General features: G+C 42.0%; 1 protein-coding gene and 1 pseudogene across 2 annotated transcripts in view; both read left to right on the top strand.

The window, feature by feature from the left end:
- LOC308365203 (gamma-crystallin M1-like) overlaps positions 1-23896 on the top strand; it is a gene marked incomplete at its 3' end in the record, with an annotated part of 50548 nt that extends 26652 nt beyond the window's left edge. The window contains exons 2-3 of the mRNA XM_080838558.1: positions 23267-23518; positions 23618-23896. Of these exons, the coding sequence (XP_080694684.1) occupies positions 23267-23518; positions 23618-23896 (531 nt within the window). The remainder of the gene's footprint in view (positions 1-23266; positions 23519-23617) is intronic.
- Positions 11622-12258, top strand: LOC308365185 (gamma-crystallin M3-like; annotated as a pseudogene). The gene is made up of 2 exons: positions 11622-11892; positions 11983-12258. The product of its transcript is annotated as a gamma-crystallin M3-like (transcript).
- Positions 23897-25236: the final 1340 nt, after the last annotated feature.

Below are 25236 nucleotides of genomic sequence, written 5' to 3'. Positions count from 1 at the left end.
CACCAACAAACACCACATTACCTAGCCACCCATTACCAACACGCTCCCACCATTACACAAGAAAAATTCCTCCACTTCTACCCTTTCACTCTGTTCCACGCATACAATCCTGCATACATACCCCAAGACCACTCTTACCCACTCCCCACACTACTACCACACGCATTAACCACAGACAAACCACACACACAAACCACAGACAAATCACACACAGACGACCCATCCCACATCCATCATTCACTCACAAGCATATCTCAACACCCAACAACCGGCTCCCCAACCCCAACCCCAACCCCACACACTCACACTCCCACCAACAACCAGACATATACACCAACACACTCAGACAGGAACCGGACCCCCAGACAGGACAGCAAGCAAAACATTACTTCAAAATCTTTCAAGTCACACACCACAAACAGATAATAGATACAGTACAACATACACACATTTTTCCCATAGGCATGAACAGACAAGTACATAAACTGACAACATTCATTACCCTGTAAGCAAAATTATGTCCCCTCGACGTCCTGTAATGGTCTCTCTGGACGTTCTAAAAACGTAAATGTGTATGGTTCCCTTGACAACTCTAGGACGTTTTGCACGACGTTCCGAGACCATCCCGAGGACGTTGCGGTGACAATTGGGAAACATTTTCTATAGGTCCTGGGGACGTTCTGCAGGACGTTGCAAGAACGTCCCCAGGACATTGCGGCTACGTCTGGAAAACGTGTTTCTATAGGTCCTGGGGACGTTCTGCAGGAAGTTGCAAGAACGTCCTGAGGGCATTGTGGTGACTTCTGGGAAACGTGTTTTAGACGTCCTGGGGACGTTATTCAAGGACGTTATTCAAGGACGCACCGCGGACGTAGCAGGCACGGTGGGGGTAACGCCCGTTTTTGCTGAGCTAAATGAAAAAAAATAAAAAATAATAGATCGCGGAGCCGTCATATTGCTTACAGGGCACACACAGACACAGGTTCAAGTTTATTTATGTAGCACATTTCACATGATATACATAGACACAGACACACGCGCTTACAAACTTGATTGCGAGGCTTGGGAATTGAACTGTTAACTTTCCTATTACTAAACCTCTTCTCTACCTACTGTACTAACACTATCTGATAATTATTTTTGTCACTTTAACACGTTTAGCACAGTGTGAGACAGCCAACAAACGTAGTCATTTTTTTCCAAGGGTTTGAGGAAAAAGCATATTGTAGCGATCTCAGTCACTACGCATTGAGGGTTTTCCGTAATGCTCCCTTTTTAAATTAACATCCATGGCACGTCACGGACGTGCGGGCAGGGAGGCAGAATAACTAGCCAAACTATGAATGCTTCTCTACTGATCTGTGCTATAAATGTAATGTCCGCATGATTCCAATACAATGCATACATAGGAAAGTCTATCAAGTCTCTAGCTTTAACATTGAGCTTTCCACAGGCCTTCAAAGATGCTGCAACAGAACGTAGAGCTCACCGGTCAAATTGTCTGATTGGAATTTCTTAAAAAAACCCGTCTCGCAAACACAATCTGGATTTGACAACAATCCTAATATTTAGGCCTATAAAGCAAACGTGCACTTCCCTTATTATGTTTGAAAGGAACAGGCTAATCTGCCGTTAGAAAGTTATTCAACAACACGCATATGCTGCATTTTAAATAAAGCGCAAACCCTCGGTTACAAACAAGAAGCGAACTGAGTGAGAAGGATCCAACATGGCCAAGCAGACTAGCCTTAAAAGCTTTTTTTCAGAGGCCAAACACAACTGATGAGGGTAAACCGTCTGACGAGGATGAACCTGTAATACCTGTAGTGTTGCGTCTGAACGTGTTTCATTTCATTACTGTCTATGCTTGCGCGTGAGCGCGCCGAAGTTGTGTAGGAGCCGAGAGCGGTATTGCAGACAGAGATTTGGGAAAATTAAAGCTCGCACTTGCAGCATATTGAAAATTGGAGCTGTGAACTTAGTTCAAAATTTTAAATTATGGACAATGAACTGAACTAGTTCATGTAGAAAGTGAACTCTCCAAACACTGAATACCTGAAGCCCTAGATGTTCGAACAGCTTCACCAGACAAAAGGCCGAAATGTCAGGCGTTTATGTCGTTATGGAGTTACAAGTTCTCTTGGCTAAGGTGCGAGGTAATTGATAGTCACAGTAAAATGTTCTGTTAGCACTGCGAAAAGGCGATGCAAAGGATTCACAAGAGGATCGAATAATTTTAGAATCTCTGCTCTCATTGAACAGAGCAATGACCATGTTGCGGCGCTCATTTTAACGCCACAGCAGGTTGCGATTAAAGGCCACTTATTGACGTGCATCAGACATTAATGTTTTTGTTTCCCATTGTAAAGTTAGGAAAATAAACATGTTGCATTCTAAACTACCTGATTGTTATTATTTAAGCTACACAGGCCATTATTTTTCTTCAATAGGCTTATTTAGAAGCACAAATAGATATTTGGCCGGCTTATCATTAAAATGTCGTGCAAATTAAAAAAAAAATTCTCTAGCGGAACCTCTGGTTCAGAGAGGACCATCAGAAGACGTCAAGGGGACGTTTTGGAAGGACCGAATGCGAACGTCCCGCAGAGGACCACAGGTAAAGGTTACGGGGATGTTTTTGAAGGAAGTCCTGGGGACGTGTGCCTAGAGACCAAATCAGAATGTTCCCTAAAAGTCCGATTTAAGGCTAATGCAAACGTCACGCAGGGGACCACAGGTAAAGGTAACGGGGACGTTTTTGAAGGACGTCCTGGGGACGTGTGCTGAGAGACCAAATCAGAACGTTCCCTAAAAGTCCGTTTTAAGGCTCATGCGAACGTCACGGAGAGGACCACAGGTAAAGGTAACGGGGAGGTTTTTAAAGGACGTCCTGGGGACGTGTGCTGATCGACCATATTATAACGTTCCCTTAAAGTCCGATTTAAGGCTCATGCGAACGTCACGCAGAGGACCTGCAGGTTAAGGTAACGGGGACGTTTTTAAAGGACGTCCTGGGGACGTGTGCTGAGTGACCATATTATAACGTTCCCTAAAAGTCCGATTTAAGGCTCATGCGAACGTCACGCAGAGGACCTGCAGGTAAAGGTTACGGGGACGTTTTTAAAGGACGTCCTGGGGACGTGTGCTGAGTGACCAAATTATAACATTCTGGATGCACCAAAACTTGCACATTTTACATAACCACTTACACCTCAAAAATCTCCTCCCTTCTCCAGACAACATATCCCTACAATAGCCAAGCATTCCAAATAGCCAGTGGCTGGGCTAGAAAAAGGTTCAGACTTTCAGACACTACACTCACCACAGCCCATCAAGCCCTCTGTCCCACTCATCACTTCTCCAAACTCAGTCACACACACAACTTCACATACATCACCCAACACCCTCCCTCCCTCTCTTTCAGACCATCAAGAATTCCCATCCCTCCCCACTCACCCTAGGTCTGACCCCATCTCCACTCCCAACACATCCGCCTCACCATCTACATCCACAACACATTCACCAAAAACCACATCTCATCAAGCAATCAGTCTCCCCACTACCCTGGCCTTGGCCACACAGACAACTTCACATACACCACCCAACATTCTCCCTCCCTCTCCTTCAGACCCTCAAGAATTTCCACTTTCTCCTACTCACCTGAGGTCTGACCCCAGCCCCCCTCCCAGCCCATCCACCTCACCACCCACATCCACAACACAAACACTTATCCCTGACACCTCACCTAGGGCCAATAGTTTTCCGCGAAAACGGAAAACGGACGGAATACGCGGAATGGACCATCTGAAACGGAATGGACCACTGAAAACGGAATTGCAACTTTTCAAACGGAAACATAATTTTGTGCATCAAAATCGCCCAAAACCCCCTGTATTTTACCCTGTAAGACTGAATTTCTTTCAAATAAACACAACAACGATCGCAACAATGAACAAACATTAATTAAAGAACAAAAGCGGTCAGAAAATGTCACGTCTGCGCTGAACTCTGCTCCGGCCACGCCCCCCTTTTCAACGGTAGTCACGTTAATTTGCTCATCTTCCCAATCGCATTAAAAACTAAAAATGTTAAGTCTTCTGTTGTGTTGATGGCTGGCAAACAACAATCTAAGAAGGGCACGTATTATTCACTGAGTTACCAAGCAGTCTAATTTATGGGGACTAATTAGCACTGCACTGAATTACATTACCATGAGTTATGCTACACAATAACAATTACACAACTAATATTACTAGATACATACAATAGTGGACATTACACTAGGCAACATGGATCTCATTCATATCTCATCCAGTCGAAATCTTAACAGGATTGAACCCATCTTTATTACAGCGTATCAACATAAGAACAGAACATGGCTAAATCTCCGCTTAGCATCATGCTAATCACTACTAATAGCACGAGCAGGTAGCCCAAAATTTGGTATTAATACACGATCTATTACAGAAGCAACTTCATGAAAACCCTTACTTTCATTAAGTATGCACATAATGCCTCACATACAGGTCGAACAATGATGATTTAAGCATTGGAAATGTATAAGGCACAGTATGGTCAACTACTTAGCGACAAACTGAACTCGACAGTATCTTAACTGTGGGTGCTGCACGCAAGCAAACAGCGTTGCTAGGCAACATCACTATCAACAGAGTTTTTCATACAGTTAACGTGCAGAAAGGCATTATACGGCTGTTTTTATTTTTTTGACGCGGAATCACGGAATTACCAAAAACGTGACACGGAATTTGCTTTTTTTTGACGCGGAAAACTATTGGCCCTACTCACCAGTACTCCCCCTTCAATGCTGCAAAACATTCAACAGACTTTTCCCATAAATTACATTAACTACCCTTCCCTCACATCAACTAACCCCACATCCCAAAGATGCCACCACAGCAGATTTTCACCACACCCTACACAGCCAACCAGACTCTCCTGACCCTCTTCCTTCAAACACACACACACCCGTTCAGAACCCTGCAGTGAGTTTTACACCAGATCTCCTCACCCTCTCCCCATCTTCCCAACAGGAACAGGAAAAGGAGAGGGCTTCACCGGCACCTCCGCAGCAACGGAGGGCGCTGATAAAGGAGCGGTTTAAGAAAGTCAACCAACTTTTCAGTACCGTGTCTGAGCCCTCTACCCACCAAGCTGTGGAGTTGCCGGGGTCGCCCCCCCTCACCACACACCACTCAGACTAATCCCTCAACACTCCCATCCACCTCCCTACATCAGCATCCCCAGAACATCCCTCTGTCATATTCAACCTACCATGCCACCTCTGCCCCCAACAGAAAGCTAAAGGAATGGCTAATCAGATCTCACTTACCCATCCTCTTCCTAGGAGACTCCAACCTCAACCGCATTCCCCCATTCACTCACCCACAAATACAAATAGACAGCTACCCCGGAGCAGCCATCTACCACTTTGCACAACTGCTTGCACACACAGACATCATCCCACACGCATCTTCAGTCATCATTTCAGTAGGCATTAACAATAAAAATCACAAATCAAAAGACACCAGCTACAAGCACTATTACTCACCCTATACAAACAAGCCTCCAAAGTCTTCCCCAATGCCCTCATACACATCCCTCTCATCAACTTCTCTCCCAACCTCACCCCACAAGAACAACAAACACTCACAGACCTTAACAAATACATTGCATCACACTTCCCCCACATTCCCGCTATCCCCCAACACCTCTTCCAGACAACGGGCCCTATCTTGCCGATCAGAAACGCAAGTAGGACGGCGCCAAACGCAAGTAGCTGTGTGGGCGGCTCTATGGCGCAGTTGCTATTTTAACGGCGGAAAAAACACACATTTGCGTCCAGCGCAAGTGTCAAAAGGGTTGGTCCAAAGGAGGTTACTCAGCCATAGGTGTGGTTTGGGCGTAATATGCAATAAACCAATCCGAGCGTCATCTCACATTCCCTTTAAGAGCGAGGAGCGCATAGTCCATAGCGGCTTGTTATTTTGATGGCGGAATTACCTGGTGGAAGACCGGAAAAGTTCACAGCCGAGGAGACCGACGTGAGATTTACACCAATTTTTTGGCAAGCCATATAAAATTACAAGGAAAATTAAGTATTTACCACATGAGGAAATCATTGTGATATCCATATCCAAGATATTTTAAAAATAGGCATACATCTAGCGTACACATTGACCCAAATGATTCAGGTTAATTGAAGCTGCGTGACATTTGATTTATTGTATGGCTTTGTAAAAAGCCGGGAGATAGATATATATGGGGATGCGAGAGACCCTCCAAAAGTTAGCAAAGTCAAGCAAGCATGGGAAGATATTGCCGTGATTGTTTCTGCTACGGGGCACCCGAAAACGGTGCCGAAAACGCTATAATGACGTCCGGAGACATGGGACATCCAAGCTGGAAGGTAACACGTTCTCGTGGCCTCACGGGAGGTGGATCTGCCTCGACCCAGGATCTGACGGCAGCAGAGGACATCGCCACGTCTACCCTCACGCCTGAGAGCGTGCAGGGATTTGGGGGCATGGAAATCGGCACCCAACCCAGTGCACCAGCTGACCAAACCCAAGGTACATAAATAAAGTCCACATACACAGAGATGAGTTTACAAGATGTATAATAATACTGGCATAAAATAAATGCAACAAAGCCATACAATAAATCAAATGTCACGCAGCTTCAATTAACCTGAATCATTTGGGTCAATGTGTAAGCTAGATGTATGCCTAGTTTTAAAATATCTTGGATACGGATATCACAATGATTTCCTCATGTGGTAAATACTTTATTTTCCTTGTAATTATATATGGCTTGCCAAAAAATTGGTGTAAATCTCTCGTGTAAACGACAGAAGTAAAGTGTAGCTTATAGGTCCTATACTGTGCGGGCAAGCACATACGCCCTTAAAATAGCGTTCTGAATACGCGTTACAGACTTAAGACATTGCGCCTCTGACATTAGACCAGCTTTTTTGTGGTCAATGGCGCACTGCGCACGGCATTGTTTTGAAACTGCAAAATACAAATTGCGCCAGAGAAACGCCTTCTCTGTTCCGCCCCCGCCCATGTCGACGCAAGTTCATTTCGAAACGCGCCTCTGGAGGGAAAATCGCGCTGTGCGCCGGGTGCAAGATAGGAATGATACATGCGTCGGTGACAATGTCAATTGCGCTGGGTGCAAGATAGGGCCCAACAGGTGATAACATATATTGGACTCCCACCACAGCACAGACAATTTTCACACACTGGCAGACATACCTAAATTTACACTAGCTCCAACCACAACCCTGGCCGCCCGTCAAACTGCCGCCCCCTCACAATCACATCTCCCACCATCAACCTTCACTCCCTTAAATGACCTTGTCCTGAATCTCTCCACTTCCTTCCACCTCACACCCTCACAGCAGTCACTTTTGGACAAAGGTCTCACCTTCATACCCCACACCACACGCCAGAACCAGGAGGAACTTCGAAGGGACATTCACAACTTTCACCGCCGCCTCAAACTACACGACTACTTTGACACAGACAACTCCCACTCCCTTCACTTACCCTTCCACCTGGGAACCACCCTCCTCTAAACTCAACACTTCTCTCCTCAAGCACCTCAAAACCGATAGGAAAACCCTCACTTTTCACCTTAGAAGGCCCCCCTCCCCTTCCCTCAGTCAACAACATCACTCCATCAGAAAAACAGGCCATCAAACAACTTTGCAATAACCCAAACATCATCATTAAGCCAGCTGACAAGGGATCCAAGATTGTCATCTTGGACACCCATCAGTACCTCACCGAAGCCAATATCCAACACTACCGGCCCATCTCACAGTCCACCCAACCCTCAGCACAATCCCAGATCTGTCACCACCTCTCCACCCTCTACCAGCAAGGTTACATCAATCACAAACAAAAGATTTTCCTCTCCGGCCCAGACAACCCCCGCCCACGCCAATTCTATCTCCTCCCTAAAATTCACAAGCCCCCAGAAACCTGGACCATTCCCTTTGAAGTTCCTCCTGGTAGACCCATAGTCTCTGATTGCAACAGCTCCACATACAACATATCCATATTTATTGACGCACACCTGAACCCCATTTCCACCAAACATCCCTCCTACCTCAAAGACCACTTCCTCATTAAAATCAGGTCCATGGTAGTCCCAAACAACACCCATCTTTTCACTTTAGATGTAGACAGTTTATACACCAACATCGACACAACCACAGGCAACCAAGCCGTCCGCACCACCTTCAGCAAACACCCAGACCCAGACAGACCAGACAACATCCTCCTGCAATTACTTCAACTCTGCCTCACTCACAGCGATTTCCAATTTGACAATAAACTCTTTTTACAAATTCATGGGACTGCCATGGGCCAAAGATTTGCCCCCAGTTATGCAAACATTTACATGAGTGAGTGGGAGCAAGCCGCCCTCGCCAAATGCCCCCTACAACCCATATTCTACTTCCGATTCCTCGACGACATCATAGGAGCCTGGCCACACTCACTTTCAGAATTCGACACCTTCTAAGCCACCCTCAACTCCCATCACCAACATATCACACTCAAGGCCAAATTCCACCCAGAACAGATACATTTCCTAGACACCACCATCTTCTTCTCCCCCATCTCCCCCACCCACAAAGCCATCGGTTCAAAAGTTTATTTCAAACCCACAGACACACATTCCCTTTTACATAAACACAGCAACCACCCCAAACACACATTCAGATCAATCATTAAATCACAAATTATCCGCTTTCACCGCATTTGCTCCTTCCCCTCAGACCTCCACCACGCCATTAGAATTCTCTTTCAAGCCCTGCATACACGCCATTATTCAAAATGCTTCCTCCGATCCATCAAAAACAAAACACTGTCCGGTCTTGCTCCAACCTACTCAAACATCCCTCACACACAACATCCCAGCCACACACAGGCCCATTCAGACACTTTTCAAGCCTTCCACACCTCCCAACCCACACCTTCCATCAAACACTGAATACATCCCTAACCCTAACCCACATCCTAACCCCAACTCAGATCTCAACCCTAGCCCAGCCGTACCATCACACCCTATACCAGACATCATTCCTAACCCTAACATTGACCCCCCCTACAGACACATACATCCTACCCCTCGTCACCACCTTCTCAAAAGACACACAACATCTACACCACAAACTGAAACATAACTTCACTACATTACAAACAACACTCCCTGCATTTCAGAACACTACAATAATTTCTGCATACAAACGCAATAAAAACCTCAAGGACCAACTCGTCAGAACCACCTTCACCCGTCATCTCAAGCCCCCCACTCCCAAAGAAAACATATATTTCAGGCCCCATCACTTCATCACCAACATCCACAGCCACCTTTCAGCCCCCAACAACCCCCTTAATCTAGACACCCCCAACCTAGTTTACGCCATCACCTGCACCATCTGCCACATAATTACATTGGGGAAACAAAGCATACACTCCGCATACGACTCAGACAACACCTCAGAAACATACGAAACAATAAACTCCACACACACCTCGTCACTCACTTTCAAACACACAACATTGCACACCTCAAGACTTGTGGTCTGGAGGGGAATCAAGGCTGGTCCACAGCCCAGAGAAAAAGAGCAGAGCGGCTGTGGATTTTAAACTGAATACTCTTTTGCCCACAGGGCTCAATGAAAAAGTGAATTAAAAAATAAAAATGTTTTACCCCCTTGTGTCTCCCTGTCTGTTTCCTTCCCTCCCCTTGTTTAAGTTTTATATTTGATAAAGTATTTATTAACTATTTATTAATTATTAACTATCAATTAATTATGTATCTAAATGTTTATACTCTGTATGGTTTCAGTTTATAAGGACTGGTATCTTCTTATTTGTGTTGGTTTTTGTGTTCTTAATTTGTGTTTTTTACTCATTACTTCTTTTACCTAGCATTTATCTATATATTTTTTTATAATTTCACCTTGTTTGTGTGCTTTTTAACACTTCACCTTTTAGCACTTATTGTTTAGCACTTTTTACCAGTCCTTTTATACTATTATTTTTAAAAGAGTGTGTTTAATATTAGTGCTGTCAAACGATTAAAATATTTAATCGCGATTAATCGCATTTTTGTCATAGTTAACTCAAAATTAATCGCGATTAAATTAATCAAAATTAATCGCGATCACAAATTTTATCTATTCTAAATGCCCCTTCAATTATTTGTTTTCCATCATTTTTATTTTATTTTAATGCTGTTATCAACATGGAAAAGTGGATTGGCTTGCTTTAAGCAATGTTTTATTTTATTGAAAAACAACATTGCCAAACAGGGCGGTACAAAATAAAATTATAAAGTGCACATATAAGATAAACATGGACTCAGCCTATAGTGCAGTTAAACCATGGCTTAATATTTTTTGCTGCCAGCTGCCTGTTGACATTTCCAGACAACAGTGAAGCTCGCTTCTTTTGCACAACACAACTTTTAAAGGTAAACTTTCTATTCAGAAGCTTTTTATCATCCATTTCGCTGTATCGCGCTCATCATTCACTGAAACGTGACGTTAGCCTACTACAAAGTTTGGGAGGGCAAAATAACGTTAATCTAAAAAAAAAAAAATTTTTTTTTTTTTACATCGCGTTAATCGCGCAATAAAAAAATTAACGGCGTTAAAATGGGTTCGCGTTAACGCCGTTAATAACGCGTTAAACTGACAGCACTATTTAATATATATTTGTTTCCCCCTTCTCCCCCCACCCCAGCCCACCCCAGCCCAGCCCTTCGCCCTCTACCCCCTTCCCACTCTCCCACATATAGACACTACCACTGCACGCATCACCCATATTGACCTCTAGGCCAGTGCACAAATACGCAAAACACATGCACCCATTACCCACACCCTATACTTACACCTAACCCTGAAATGTAATATCATGTATGGTGAAAAGTGAGGTGATTTGTTTTGTAGTGATGTGTGTAGAAACTTCTTTCTACTTCATGTGGAAACAATACTAACACACATGCTATAGAAATGCACACAGTGAAAAATAACAAACCTTTTGGAGCTGTCCCTGCAAGGCAGGCCTCAATGTGTGGTTGCTTTGTCAGGGTTTTATATACAATAGACAACATATTCTTTACGTTGGTTTGGTATAAAAGTAAGAGATAAACCACCAGGATGTCTGTGCATCAGTCGTGAACGCTTAGTTCTAAAACTCCATCAGACATCTCCACCATCAACATGGGCAGGGTATGTCACACACAAGGGCAACACTTATACACATGGGCAGGGTATGTCACACACAAGGGCAACGCCTACACACATGGGCAGGGTAATGTCACACACAAGGACGACACCCAGCACATGGGCAGGGTATGTCACACACAATGGCAACACTAACCCACATTGGCAAGGTATGTCACACACAAGGACAACACTAACACACATTGGCAGGGTATGTCACACACAAGGGCAACACTAACACTCCTCTACACCACTTGAACGACCCAAAATGAAAAAGTTCTAATTTTAATTATAAATTATTAATAATGATATTAGGTTAGTTCTAGAGAAAACGATGCCTTACTTACCAAGGAAAATGTACATACAATTTTCCATTTTTTTTACAGATCATCTTCTACGAGGACAAGAACTTCCAGGGGCGCTCTTATGAGTGCATGGGAGACTGTTCTGATATGCACTCCCACCTTAGCCGCTGCCACTCCTGCAAGGTGGATAGCGGCTGCTTCATGGTCTACGACCGTCCCAACTTCATTGGCAACCAGTTCTTCATGAGGAGGGGCGAGTATTCCGACATGAATATGCTGAGTTGGAATGACTGTATTAGATCCTGCCGCAGTATCCCCATGGTAAATAAATTCAGAATTATAAGTATTATTATTATTATTATGAGAATTTTATGTAGAGAACTCATCTTTTATGGCATCTTATGTCTACAGCACGGAGGACAGTACAGAATGAAGATCTACGAGAAGGAGAACTTCGGCGGTCAGATGAACGAGCTGAATGATGACTGTGACTCCATCATGGATCGCTACCGTATGTCTGATTGCATGTCCTGCAACGTTATGGATGGCCACTGGCTCATGTATGAGCAGCCCCACTTCAGAGGCAAAATGATGTACATGAGGCCTGGAGAGTACAAAAGCTTCAGGAACATGGGATTCAACAACACAAAATACATGAGCATGAGACGTATCACTGATATGATGTAAATGTTCTTGTAAAACGTTCTTGGTCAAGCAATCGGTACAATGATGACTACAATAAAATGTTTCCCTTTTTACAAAGGAGTCTTTTTAAAGCTACATACTGCCTGTTGTTTTCCTACCAGATACACACACTTTACACAAAAGACAAGAATACCAACTATCAGCTCATACATATATAAATTCTTCAATCAACATTTGTTCTTTCCAGTTCCCTCCCATTGGCCAGTAGACAGTCTTCACTTAACTGCGGAGGACAGTAACGCCAGCAGTGTTGTGCATGTTCACACCTCTCATGAACTAGTACAAAGTTTAGTTCATACAAGTAAATATGAATCCTTCACGTTCAGGGGCGTTGCTAGACTTAGAGCTTTACTGGGGCACAGGCCCCAACATTATTTTATTTATTTATTTATAATGTGCGCACAATATGAAACTATGAAATAGACGGCTACAGATTACAGAAGGGTATGCACAAGCTTCAAAATCATTATTGTCACCGTCATACACTATATTATAGCACAGGTAAAGATAAAATACAAAGATAGTTTCATGAGTACTGTTTGATGATATTTATTTAAACACACACACACACAAAGCTGCATCTTTTGCCACAGAGTACTCCAACAGAGGAAAATTGACAAACCAGCTGGAATTAAAAGATCGTTTTTTTCAACCTGAACCAGTGCTGTGGGTATTGGGCCAATTTGACCTGATTTGGACCATCACATATCTCCCCTAGGTCACAGATCTCCTTCTCCATATTCTGATTAGTTTTACGTCTAGCCCCCATGTCTCTCTCCTCCTCCCCCCCCCTGCCTGGCCCTGGACTGCCCAGCCTGTGCTCCTTCTTCCCTCTCTTCTCCTCCTCCTCCCCCTCCTCCCCTCCTTCTTCTCCTCCTGCTCCAGCACTCTGCCCCTCATTCTCTCTAGCAGCCACTAGCCAGCAACATTCAAACACAAAGGCCTAAGTAAACTCACTGCATGAATTTTATAGTCTTTCCTACTTAACTTAAAGTTTACCTTTTTCAGTATAGACAAAACTGAATAGGCAAAATATAAATGTACTTCCCTCCATGGCAAATCAGTCAGATAGTCGTAATTACAGGTCGTAATTTGAAAAAGATAAAACAATTGAATTTACTGTTTGGTCATATACTGTAGTCATCCTGGTTCTTTGTAGCTTATCGCTAATATACTTAAGCCTACACAAGTCTAGTGATATAGGTGATACTGTAGGTTACCTCTTCAAATGCAGCAAACTTGTTTCGCCATTAATCAACTGATCAAAAACAGCACAGCATACTTTCAATTGTAGGCCATTACATTAGAAAAGTTAATGTTAACGTAAATGTGGGCAATTATAATTGCCTACCTCCCTCGACCTCCTCATTTTTCCTTGCTCCTCTCCCTCTGCCTGTTTTCAAAGAATTTCCTAATGTCCATCTGAATAGTTGTGCAGAGGGCTAATGTTTAATCACAGGACAGCTTCACAAAACAAATGCTTATACATTTACAGGGCTCTCGAATCTGAAAGACAGGTTACTAATAATGCTAAACAGGCAGCTTCTTCTTCTTTTTCTATTTCTTCTGCCTAGCTAACCTTACAGCATACATGCTAGCGAGACCTAGCATGCTATTAACGGTTACTGCCTGGGCTCTCAAGTTTTGAAGACGGGTAAGAGCATGGGTAAGAGTGCCATACAGGCAGCTTGCTAGCCTAGCTAACCTTAACGCATACTACATGCTAGCGAGACCTAGCATGCTAATAACGGACAGAACCACAGGTGTATTTTACCATGCGACACTATCATATCAATATGCAATATAAGAACAACTCACCACCATAATAATCATATTAAAATGTGCATATGTGCACATTTGCAATGAGCATACCCCAAGCTAAATAGCCACAGGCTTATTTTATACCATGCGACACTATCATATTAATATATGATAATACTACAAGTCACCACCATAATAATCATATTAAAATGAGCAGTATTATAAGAACAATCAGGACAGAACTTTGAATAGTGGTGGATGTCAATTTGTAAAGGGGATAGTTATTAGATTTTGAAAATAGAGAGCATATCATACCTCTTCCAGTGGTGGAATGTAACGAAGTATTTTTACTTCGTTACATTTTTACGTATCTGTACTTTACTTAAGTAAAAATAATAGTGTATACTTTTTACTTTTACTTCGTAACATTTTGCAGCTATTATCTATACTTTTACTCCGCTACATTTCTACAATATGTGTCGTTATTCGTTACATTTTATGAACAGAGTTTTGCCAAAATGTTGCCTACACAAAAATATGGATTGCGTTGCTTTAGGACGTTTCAGCCAATCAGGTGGCTCTATCAGCTCCAATGACAGCAGAGTGTGTATTTGGCAGCAGCAGCAGCACTACGGTAGCCTTGCCTGTTTTGCTTAAACATTCGACAAACAGCCTGACTAACAAACAACTTTTCAGCATGGATTCAGAGTCAGCCTCATCTGAGGACATGTTCAAGTTCAGAGGCCCCAAGAATAACCCGTGGAGGTTTCAGTGCGTTTCTTGTCTACCTAAAAAAAATCGCCTTCAAATTTGGAGAAACAGGTCAAATTATGCAGAGTTCTTGCTATGCTAAGTTAATGACTTTTGCATATCGTATGCGGTTACTGACATGATTTTATACTGTTATCTAGCAAAAATACATGTTGACATACAGCAATAGCATCAAAATAACACGATTGTACCTTGATTATTTATTTAACGTAGTGGTAAGATAAAGCTGGTAGTTTAGCAATGTCAAGCTAACGTGAAGATTTGCCTTTTGTATTGACTGGTTATTGCCTGGCATGCAATGCCTAGTCTTGGGTTACTCAATATGTTTTTCTTTTTCTTTTCTGCAATCAATAGAGCATAAAACTCTGCATTGACCAGTTTAACAACTCCATTTGTTTTTCATGTTTCATATTTCCATTTTTTACACGTTTACAATTAAATAAAAGATTAAAAGATATTTTTATTGGTTTGGCTTAATGGTATTAACTTTGCAAATAATCCCCGGTAGATAACTTGTCATCTGCAGAATTGTAAGATAGAGTGTGAACAGTATTACAGACAATAGGCCCAATAAGTACACCAACCTTTCCAATTAACAAATGTTGTTGCTTATAATTATTACTAGTAGTGACATCTGTAGAGGCATTTATTACCAGTCGCTATTTCTTTATCAAAATGGGACAGCCTAGACATTGAGACAACCCATTGCGTGAGTACTTTTACTTTTACTTTAAAAGTAAATTTAAAAGTGAGTACTTTTTACTTTTTACTTAAGTAGGATTGTTGATGTAGTACTTTTACTTTTACTTTTACTTTCATTTGCCTGTTTACTTGTACTTTTACTTAAGTAAGAAACTGTAGTACTTCTTCCACCACTGACCTCTTCCTCAGAAAGTAAGAACTGCGAAACGGGGAGAGATGAACTTGAACAAAGAAACTTTCGAAGGAATGACGTGACCAATTCCAGAATAATTGTGCTTTTTTCATTGGTTTTTGCGTTAGATCTTCCCCAGATACAGTAGTACTATTTTCTGATTAGCTATTGTGTAGCCCATTTCTTTTTTTGATTGGCTTGTAAGTAGCAGGCTCATGGAGATGCCTTGATGATTCCTGCCGGTTCCGTAATGAGAACGGCGCTACTGCAGGTACATTTGACACTGGAGTTACTGGGGCACTGGCGACTTATACTGGGGCACGTGCCCCAGCAATATAGGCCTGGCGACGCCCCTGTTCACTTTCATAGTTCACCAATTAAATTCTGAACTCGTTCATAGTTCAGTTCAGTTCATTTTCATTTTTATTTTAATAAGTGCTAATTTTCCAGGAGGACATATTTTGCACAAAAAGGTAAGATTTTTACTGTCGGAAACGTTATCAGATACCCAGCCCTGTTGTTCCATTTAAATAATGAATTCTAAAGGGAACTAACGGAATGCAACTCCATAAGCAATGATATGTGACTGGCTTAATCTAAGATATACAAGAGCATGTACACTAAATGAAAGACCGCTTAAAAGTTAGCAAAGGTGCACCCTGTAACACTCGTATTTATACATTAGCAGTTTATGCTAAGCGAGTTCACGAACAGTACCATCGTGCTAGATCAATTAAGTGACAGTGCTCTTAACAATTATGAGCAAGCTAAACTATAAAAAAAACTCAAAGACAAGGCAGGCTACAAAGTCAAACTTACAAATGTGCTACATGTACGGACACACACAACTTCAACAAAGTGCAACATTCAATTATGTGAAAATATTCCCGAAGTTAACTGCCACTCCATCTAAATAAGTCGTGAAGAGAAATCAAAAGACTATCACATGACCAACACAGTTACCAAATATGGTCATTTACCGAAACATGCTCTGTCCTGGCAACTTAACAAATAATTACTATGGCCTTTTTAACAGGTACTGACGTTTTAGCTAAATCTCAGTTGCACCGGACCCAGATAATATGAACGTGTTCACCGTTGAAATTCATTATTTCTTATTAAGTTACGTTCAGGTCATCGTTCTCATAAAAATAAACGTGTTCAATGAACGCGTTCTTTTGAACGGCATCACCAACAAGAACAGGTATCTCCTCCCTCTGATGTCCTCTGAATTGTTGGGGAACACCAAGCTAGATCTAAGAAACACTTATCATCTCGTGAGGATGGGGGGGGGGACAAATGGAAGACTGCCTTTAACACTCCTAGTGGTCACTATGAGTACCTTGCGATACCTTTCGGTTTGACCAATGCCCCAGCTGTTTTCCAGGCTCTGATCAATGATGTCCTCCTGTCTACCTGGATAACATTCTTTTTTTTCTCACAGGATGAGACGACACACGTTCAGCACGTCCGGCAAGTTCTTCAACGCCTCCTCGCCAATCAGCTTTTTGTAAAAGCAGAGAAATGCGAGTTTGATGTCCCCTCCGTCTCTTTCCTGGGGTTCATTGTCTCAAAGGATAACATTGAGATGGATCCTACTAAGGTCAGTGCAGTGACAGAATGAGCTACTCCGTCTAGTTGCAAGCAATTACATCGCTTTCTGGGCTTTGCTAATTTTTATAGACGTTTTATAAGGAATTACAGTTCTGTTGCTGTGAGGTTAATCCACCATTGTCGCCGCATTTGGAAGGGAGCCCTGGATATGCTCCTGAGAAACGCGGTTCAGTCTTGAAGGATGGCCAACCGACAACGGACTCCCGCACCCAGGGGCGGACATCCCGTTTCATTGTAGGGGTGGACAATACATGGTAACATTTCAGAGAGTAATTCCGGGGGGGGGGGGGGGGGGGGGGGGACATGAAAAAATTGCTTTCACGAGAGCTAGCATAAACTGCTTAATACCGAATTATCGTATCACATTTTCAAACAGAAATTCAAAGTGATTTTTGAATGATCTAAATGGCATTAAATGAACTAATGCGAAATATCTACTCACAGACCAATAATGTCCAAAGTGCAATAGAACTTGATGCTCAAAGTTAGTTCTAAAAAGGCTTCAGGACGTTTTGACTGGGAATTGAACTAGCAACCTTCTCAGTAACTTACGACCTCTCTATCCACTGTACCACTCTCACCTGATGCCACCAATACCAGTATTGTTTATTGACCCCACGAAAAAAGGACATTAATTTACTTTCAGTTAATTTAACTAATCTGGAGAGGCACTGACATGTAGACCTACGTTTATTAACAAGCATTAACCTGCCCCTGACAGGACCGTGTCCTAACTGTCTAGCTAGCTATCGTAAGGGTGTTAATTACCTGCGTGTGTTATGGCAAACGTTCACGTTGTCATGTCAATCCATTAATAAACTTATGAATACTTGTGATTATCGATTGAAACTTCGTAAATGGAGTTTAGAAAAACTTTGCTCGAGAATGAGGTAAATATCTTTACATATCGTGTATCATAGCGGGAGGTGGAGAGAGGAAGAAACAATCTCACAACCTGACCGTGTATTAATGGGCCGATTGACTAAAACACGGTGCTCGCCCCGCCCTTTGGAAACATCATACCCAACCACTTTGAGGAATAGGGGGATCATGATTTTTCAACACTTAAAAAGCACATTATTTTTAGGGATGGGTATCGTTTGGGTTTTTTCCGATACCGGTACATAACCGATACTTTTAAAACGATACCGGTGCCTAAACGGTGCCAGAACCGATACTTTTTTTTTTTTTTTAATTAAAGACATTAGGCTTATTTATTGCCAAGGCAAATAGTTTTCTTCAAATTTAACAATATATTAACTGTTTAAGGTATACTATAAATAAAAATAAATACAAAACACTTGGCTTCAAACCTTTTAACTTCAACTATGAACAATATATTAACTTATAACAACTGTTTACAGTATACTTAAATAAATATAAATAAATACATAACACACTCTGTACACACACTTCACACTTCAGTAATACTTTTGCAGAAATATGAGCATGTTTGCCTTCAGAGTAAAAAAAAATATTAATTAGTTTTCTATGTTTGTGCTTGCTCTGTGCAAGGCTGCCTGCTCTTCGCTGTCAGACTGTTGCAATGTTATTGTAGCGTCCGAGTGCTCTCTTAAGAACTCACATTGAGAAGGAATATCTTTGGATGAGACGGTAGCTCTCCGTTTAATAAAGCGTATCCAACTTCTGCTTAGAACAACCACACTTATCTTGAAACCGAAACCACACGCAAGTCAACCCATTACCATGGCAACTACTCAACACAAATCTCGTTTCCACTAGTCCCATACGGAATGCAGCGTGAGCTACACAGGCGAGAGTCTACATTGGGAGATGGAGCAGTTTTATATGTGCCCCACGAAATCTGTTAGCAACACAAAAAAGTATACAGATCGTACTCAGAAAGATCTACGCCACTAACGTTACATCTCGTTAGCTATCGCTAGTTTTGTTAAATTATAAAAATTTTAATTAAAAAAAAAAAAAAAAAAAAAAAAAAATCTGCTCAGGCACCGAAAGGAAGCACCGAAATCTGCGTTGCATTTCGGTCCGGGTAGGTATCGGTTGTATGGAACCGGTGCCGTATTGGTACCGGTTCTCGGTACCCAACCCTAATCAGGGAGGCCAAGACAGAATACAAGAGGAGGATTGAGTACCACTTCAGCAGCAACAACATACGGAAGGTGTGGCAAGGGGTCCAACACATCACCAACTACAGGTCCCGCAACCTAACTGCAGCCGGCGGTGATGACTCGCTGGATGAGGGACTAAACTGCTTCTTCACCTGCTTTGAGCTTTATACACTGGATGCGACCACGCCACTTCCACTAGACACCTGTAGCCACACCCTCACAGTGCAGGCACAGGAGGTATGGCGTGTTCTGCAGGCAGTGAACCCAAGAAAAGCTGCTGGCCCAGACGGTGTGACTGGGAGGGTGCTGAGGGGCTGTGCAGACAAACTGGCTGGTGTGTTCACTAACATATTCATGATTAATTGATTCCACCTTTCCTGAAGTCCTCCACAATCATTCCTCTACCAAAAAAGACAACTGCCAGCACCCCTAACGACTACCGACCAGTGGCACAGACACCTATTATAATGAAGTGTTTCGAGAAACTGGTCCGGAGTCACATCAAAACAAGCCTGCCACCCACTTTTGAGTTTGCATACAGAGCAAACAGGGCTACAGAAGATGCTATTGCCACGGCTCTCCACACCACTCTTACACACGTGGAACAGAGAGGGAACTACGCCAGGCTGCTCTTCATAGACTTCAGCTCTGCTTTCAACACGATCATACCAAGCAGACTGGTCACAAAATTGATCGATCAAACATTTCCTGACAGACCGCTCTCAGAGGGTAAGAGTAGGAGCCCATCTCTCCTCAGCTCTCAGCATCAGCACCGGCTCTTGACTTTATGACTTTTATTTGTATTTGATGCAGAAAATAAGTATTTGAACCCCCAAGCAGATTAGTCCTCATTTGGCCTAACAAGGTAGGCTAGACCTGATCTCAACTGGTGACGTGCAAAAAAGAAACCTGTCCAAAGAATCATACTTCACACCTTCAACCTCACCACCATGGGCTAGACCAAAGAGTTGTCAGAGCACTTCAAAGATAAGATTGTAGACCTGCACAAGGCTGGAATGGGCTACAAAACTATCGGCAAGCAGCTTGGTGAGAAGCAGACAAATATTGGTGCGATTATTCGTAAATTGAAGAAAACCAAACAACTGTCAATCGCTCTAGGTCTGGGGCTCCATGCGAGATATCCCCTTGTGCGGTAACGGTGATCATCCGAAAGGTGCAGAATAACCCCAGAACTACACAGGGGGAGCTTGTGAATGATCTCAAGGCAGCTGGGACCACAGTCACCAAGAAAGCCATTGGCAACATACTACTGTATGCTGTAATGGTTTGAAGTACTGCAGCACTCGCAAGGTCTCCCTGCTCAAGGAAGCACATGTACAGGGCCGTCCGAAGTTTGCCCTTGATGGTTAAATGATTCTATGGAGGATTGTGAGATGGGATGTGGTCAGATGAAACCAAAATCAAGCTCTTTGGCATCAACTCGACTTGCCGCGTTTGGAGGGGAACGAATGCTGAATATGACCAACATCCCCACCGTCCAGCAGGGAGGGGGAAACATTATGCTTAGGGGCTGTTTCTCTGCCAAGGGTACAGGATGACTCCACCGCATCGAAGGGACTATGGATGGGGCCATGTAACGTGGAATATTTGGCTTGAACCTCTGTTAAAAAGGCCATGGGAACTATTCGTTAAGTTGCCCAGCAGAGCATGTTTTTGGTTTATGACCATATAAGGTCATTACATTGGTCATGTGACTGCACTCCAAACGGTATTGTTTTTAGGTTTGCTTAAGGGCAGATATAGTTGGAGTGGCAGTTTCCTTCGAACAACAATTGTACTGTATATTATTTAACGTTAGACATGGTTTAAGTTGTGTGCGTCCATCTATAAGTGAGTACCTTGTTATTATGTGATTGCTATAGTTTAGTTATAGTTTGATCATAATTGTTACAAGTAATGTAATTTAATTACGTTAGCATGATGGTGAACTGTTAGTGAACTAGCTTAGCATAATCTGCTAATACTGCTAATATACAAGTGTTGAAGTTTATTTATGCTAACTTTTGAGCAATCTTTTATTTATTGTACATGCCCTTAGTTAGTTAGTTCCCTGTTTCATTTATTATTTAAATGTTATTACAGGGTTGTGGATTAATGTATATTTCTGTTTGTATTTTACTTTCAGAACCACACACGTTATCACCCACAATCACACACACACCCACAATTACACACACACACACACACATTATCACACACAATCACACACACATACAAACATACACTCACCTACAATCCATTCCATTTATTTGTGTGAAAACAATACAAGTGCTTATAATCAAACTACAATCCAAGTCTCCATTATTTCCCATTCTTACCGGATGCCTCTCAGGGATAACAGATTTCCCGACCCCCCTCTTTAACAACCTTATTCCCTCCCATTGAAAAAGCAACCTTAAGGAATTGGAGAGGATCTGCAAAGAGAAATGGACCAAAATCCTTCGTGAGATGTGTGTAAACCTGGTGACCAACTACAATAAATGTCTGATGTCTGTGCTTGCCAACGAGAGATTTTCCACCAAGAACTAAGTCATGTTTTGTTAGGGGTTCAAATACTTATTTTCTGCATCAAATGCAAATAAAGTCATAAATGTTATAAAACGCACTTTTTTATTTTCTTTTGTTGATATTCTGTTTACATTTTTGCGGGGACATGGAGAGCTGTCCGAGGGCTCTGTAGAGCACGGAGAGGGCGTTTCAGCTACCTGAGAAGGCGTTCCAGCTACCTGAAGGCTTTCCTATGTGCCCAAAATCGTGTTTTACGGATAAGTCTAATTCAGCCTTTATCCTCAACACCTCCAAGACAAAGACAGTTACCACCTATTTGAACTGTTGCCCTCAGGGAGGCGCTTTCGGACCATCAAAGCAAAAACAGACAGGCTGAGTAACAGCTTCTATCCAATGCACTCAACAATGCACAAACGGACCTGTATTTGTCTCTCTGTTGTGTAATATGACTTGTGTTTTCTTACTTGTTTTTACTTAAGCTGAGTATTAATAGTGTAAATCTGTATAGTTATATTGTATATATTTGTATTGTTTTTGTTTTTTACTTTTCAATTGCACTGAAGTCTGAGAGCTGCCACCTCAATTTCGTTGCACTTGTGCAATGACAAATACATATATTCCATTCTATATAATACAAATCCTTAAAATTCGCTATAGTGGTGTAATAGCAGTTGCAAGTTCGGTGTTACAATCATGTTACCTATAAATTCAGACTAGTCAACCCAAAATTCTACTTTTACCAAATTAAAGTGGTCCAGAGAATTAGACTATAAACATAAAGGACATGCAATACGGTACAAGTAACTGCTGCAGTGAGAAAACACTTTTTAGCATATAGTTTTACATTGAACTCACATGCATACAGTACAGCTCCATTGAACATTTGAGCTTCGGTATCACATTCCAAGTTTTCTACATATCAATAACAGTCTGAGGTTTTCTTTACACCTTGGTGAAGACTTTTTAAGGCACTATTTATTTCATGTGATTTACAGCTGCCTTTCACAGTTACAGAAAGCCCTGTTCAAAGGAACATTCCATTCTTCAAAGTATTTAGTTGACCATTAACTGTACATGAAATTATGACAAAAGCATCTGTTCTCTAAAGGCCTCTATGCCGTGTTGCTGGGTCAGGGTTGTAGACACAATAGGAGGCCACATATTATGTTCAGACTCATATATAAGTAAGGGTTAAACCACGTAGTGCAGTGCCAACAGCTCAGTATCGGGGGATATTCTTTAAAACTACCACCATGGGCAAGGTAAATTTATATATATATTAAAAAATAATAATGTATATGTATATTTTGGGATTATTTCATTAATATAATAATTATTATTATTTCAGATTGTCTTTTACGAGGAAAAGAACTTCCAGGGGCGCTCCTATGAGTGCATGAGCGACTGTTCCGACATGTCCTCCCAACTCAACCGCTGCCAGTCCTGCAGGGTGGAGAGCGGCTGCTTCATGATGTACGAGCGTCCCAACTTCATGGGCAACCAGTTCTTCATGAAGAGGGGCGAGTACAATGACATGCAGCGCATGCAGAGCATGGGAATGATGTTCGACAACATCAGGTCCTGCCGTATGATCCCAATGGTAATTTCTTTATCAATATTTTGTCTATTCTGTCCACATGATGTTAAGCTGGTTGTTGTAGGTATTACAACTATTAAGTTTGAACTATCTCCAATACAGCACAGAGGACAGTTCAGAATGAAGGTCTTCGAGAGGGAGAACTTCGGTGGTCAGAGTATGGAGCTGATGGATGACTGTGACTCCATCATGGATCGCCATCGTATGTCTGACTGCCAGTCCTGCAACGTTATGGATGGCCACTGGCTCATGTATGAGCAGCCCCACTTCAGAGGCAGAATGATGTACATGAGGCCTGGAGAGCACAGAAGCTTCAGGGACCAGGGATACAGCAACACCAGGTTCATGAGCATGAAGCGCATCATGGATTCTTGTCACTAAAAACGACCCAGAATGTATTGTAAAAGGTTTGAATAAAACGTTTTTAATATAAAAAAACAACTACATGAACTTTATGTGAAGAAAATGCAAAGTATATTATAACAAAAAGAAGGTTTAACTATCCAGATCTTTCAGCCCATCGGGGAACTAAAATGACACCTCTGCAATACAATATTTATGATTGCTCTTTCCTGCACTAGGAGAAGCTATCAGAATAGGCAAGCTCACAATGAACAACCATTGGTGGCTGGGGCACATCGTTTAAACTTGTGAGATGCTACTTTTCTCGTTGTAAACCACGTTGATTTACTGAAACGTGAACAAACTCTTCAGCCAATCAAGAAGCTCAACTTTCACCATGAGATAAAAATGGTGTAATCCTAGGGAAGAATTTAGGTCCGTGTTGACAGCATATGTCATTTGTTTACTATGTGTGTACACCCCAAAAAGCTCTACCATTGGCTAATATAAAATTTTTCTTCAAATTCATTGTTAATATTAATGGAGAAGAAGTAAATGGCTATACAAAATATGATGTCATCAGACCCAGGAAAACCAAAACAATTGCTCTTAAAACAGGTGCCAGACGGATTCATTTTTTTAAATAAACACATTTTTCTGTACCATTTTACAATAAGACTCCATTCTAAATGGTTTATAAATAGGTTATTAATTAGGTTGTAAACACTTTGTAAGTCATTACTAAGCCCTTACAAATGAGTTATAAACAAAGTTTTATACGTCGATGCAGGCTCACTATTTGGGAAGATCCCCATCTCGGCAACCCACTGTCTATCCCTTAACTTGCTCTACTAGCCTAATTGCACAATCCCTTCCATTCTTGTATTTGTTACTAAAAATTAGGGGGGGGCAGTAACTTGATCTTGGATGGATGGATACTTTTTTTAATCTAGAGGGACATTTTAGGACATCCAGTAGCATCCAGACACAACATCCACAAATCACATCCACATAGGGAGAACACGTTCAAAAGAACGGAACGGAAACACAAGAAGCCCCCTCCCCCCCATATAGGCAAGATATAAAACTTAAGCTCCCTATTTGCCGTGGGCGCACTGGGCTGTGACCTTCTGACCTTTGTCGTCACGTCACTAGCTAACAAAGAAATTACAATTAAATATATTTTCTTTTGTTCTATATCAGCTCTGGAAAACCAGATAAGACCATAGTGTGCATCCCATGTAATTCAAATTCAAATTGAGAAAAAAATGGATGATGTGTCTGGATGCTACTCGATGTCCTAAAATTTCCCTCTGGATTAATAAAGTATCCATCCATCCAAGATCAAGTTACTGCTTACTACTCATTACACAACAAAT

This window comes from Sprattus sprattus (assembly GCF_963457725.1).
Source record: "Sprattus sprattus genome assembly, chromosome: 5".
NCBI classification, from domain to species: Eukaryota; Metazoa; Chordata; class Actinopteri; order Clupeiformes; family Clupeidae; genus Sprattus; species Sprattus sprattus.
The sequence above is the reverse complement of the archived record's forward strand: the minus strand, read 5'-3'. Positions and strand labels throughout refer to the sequence as shown.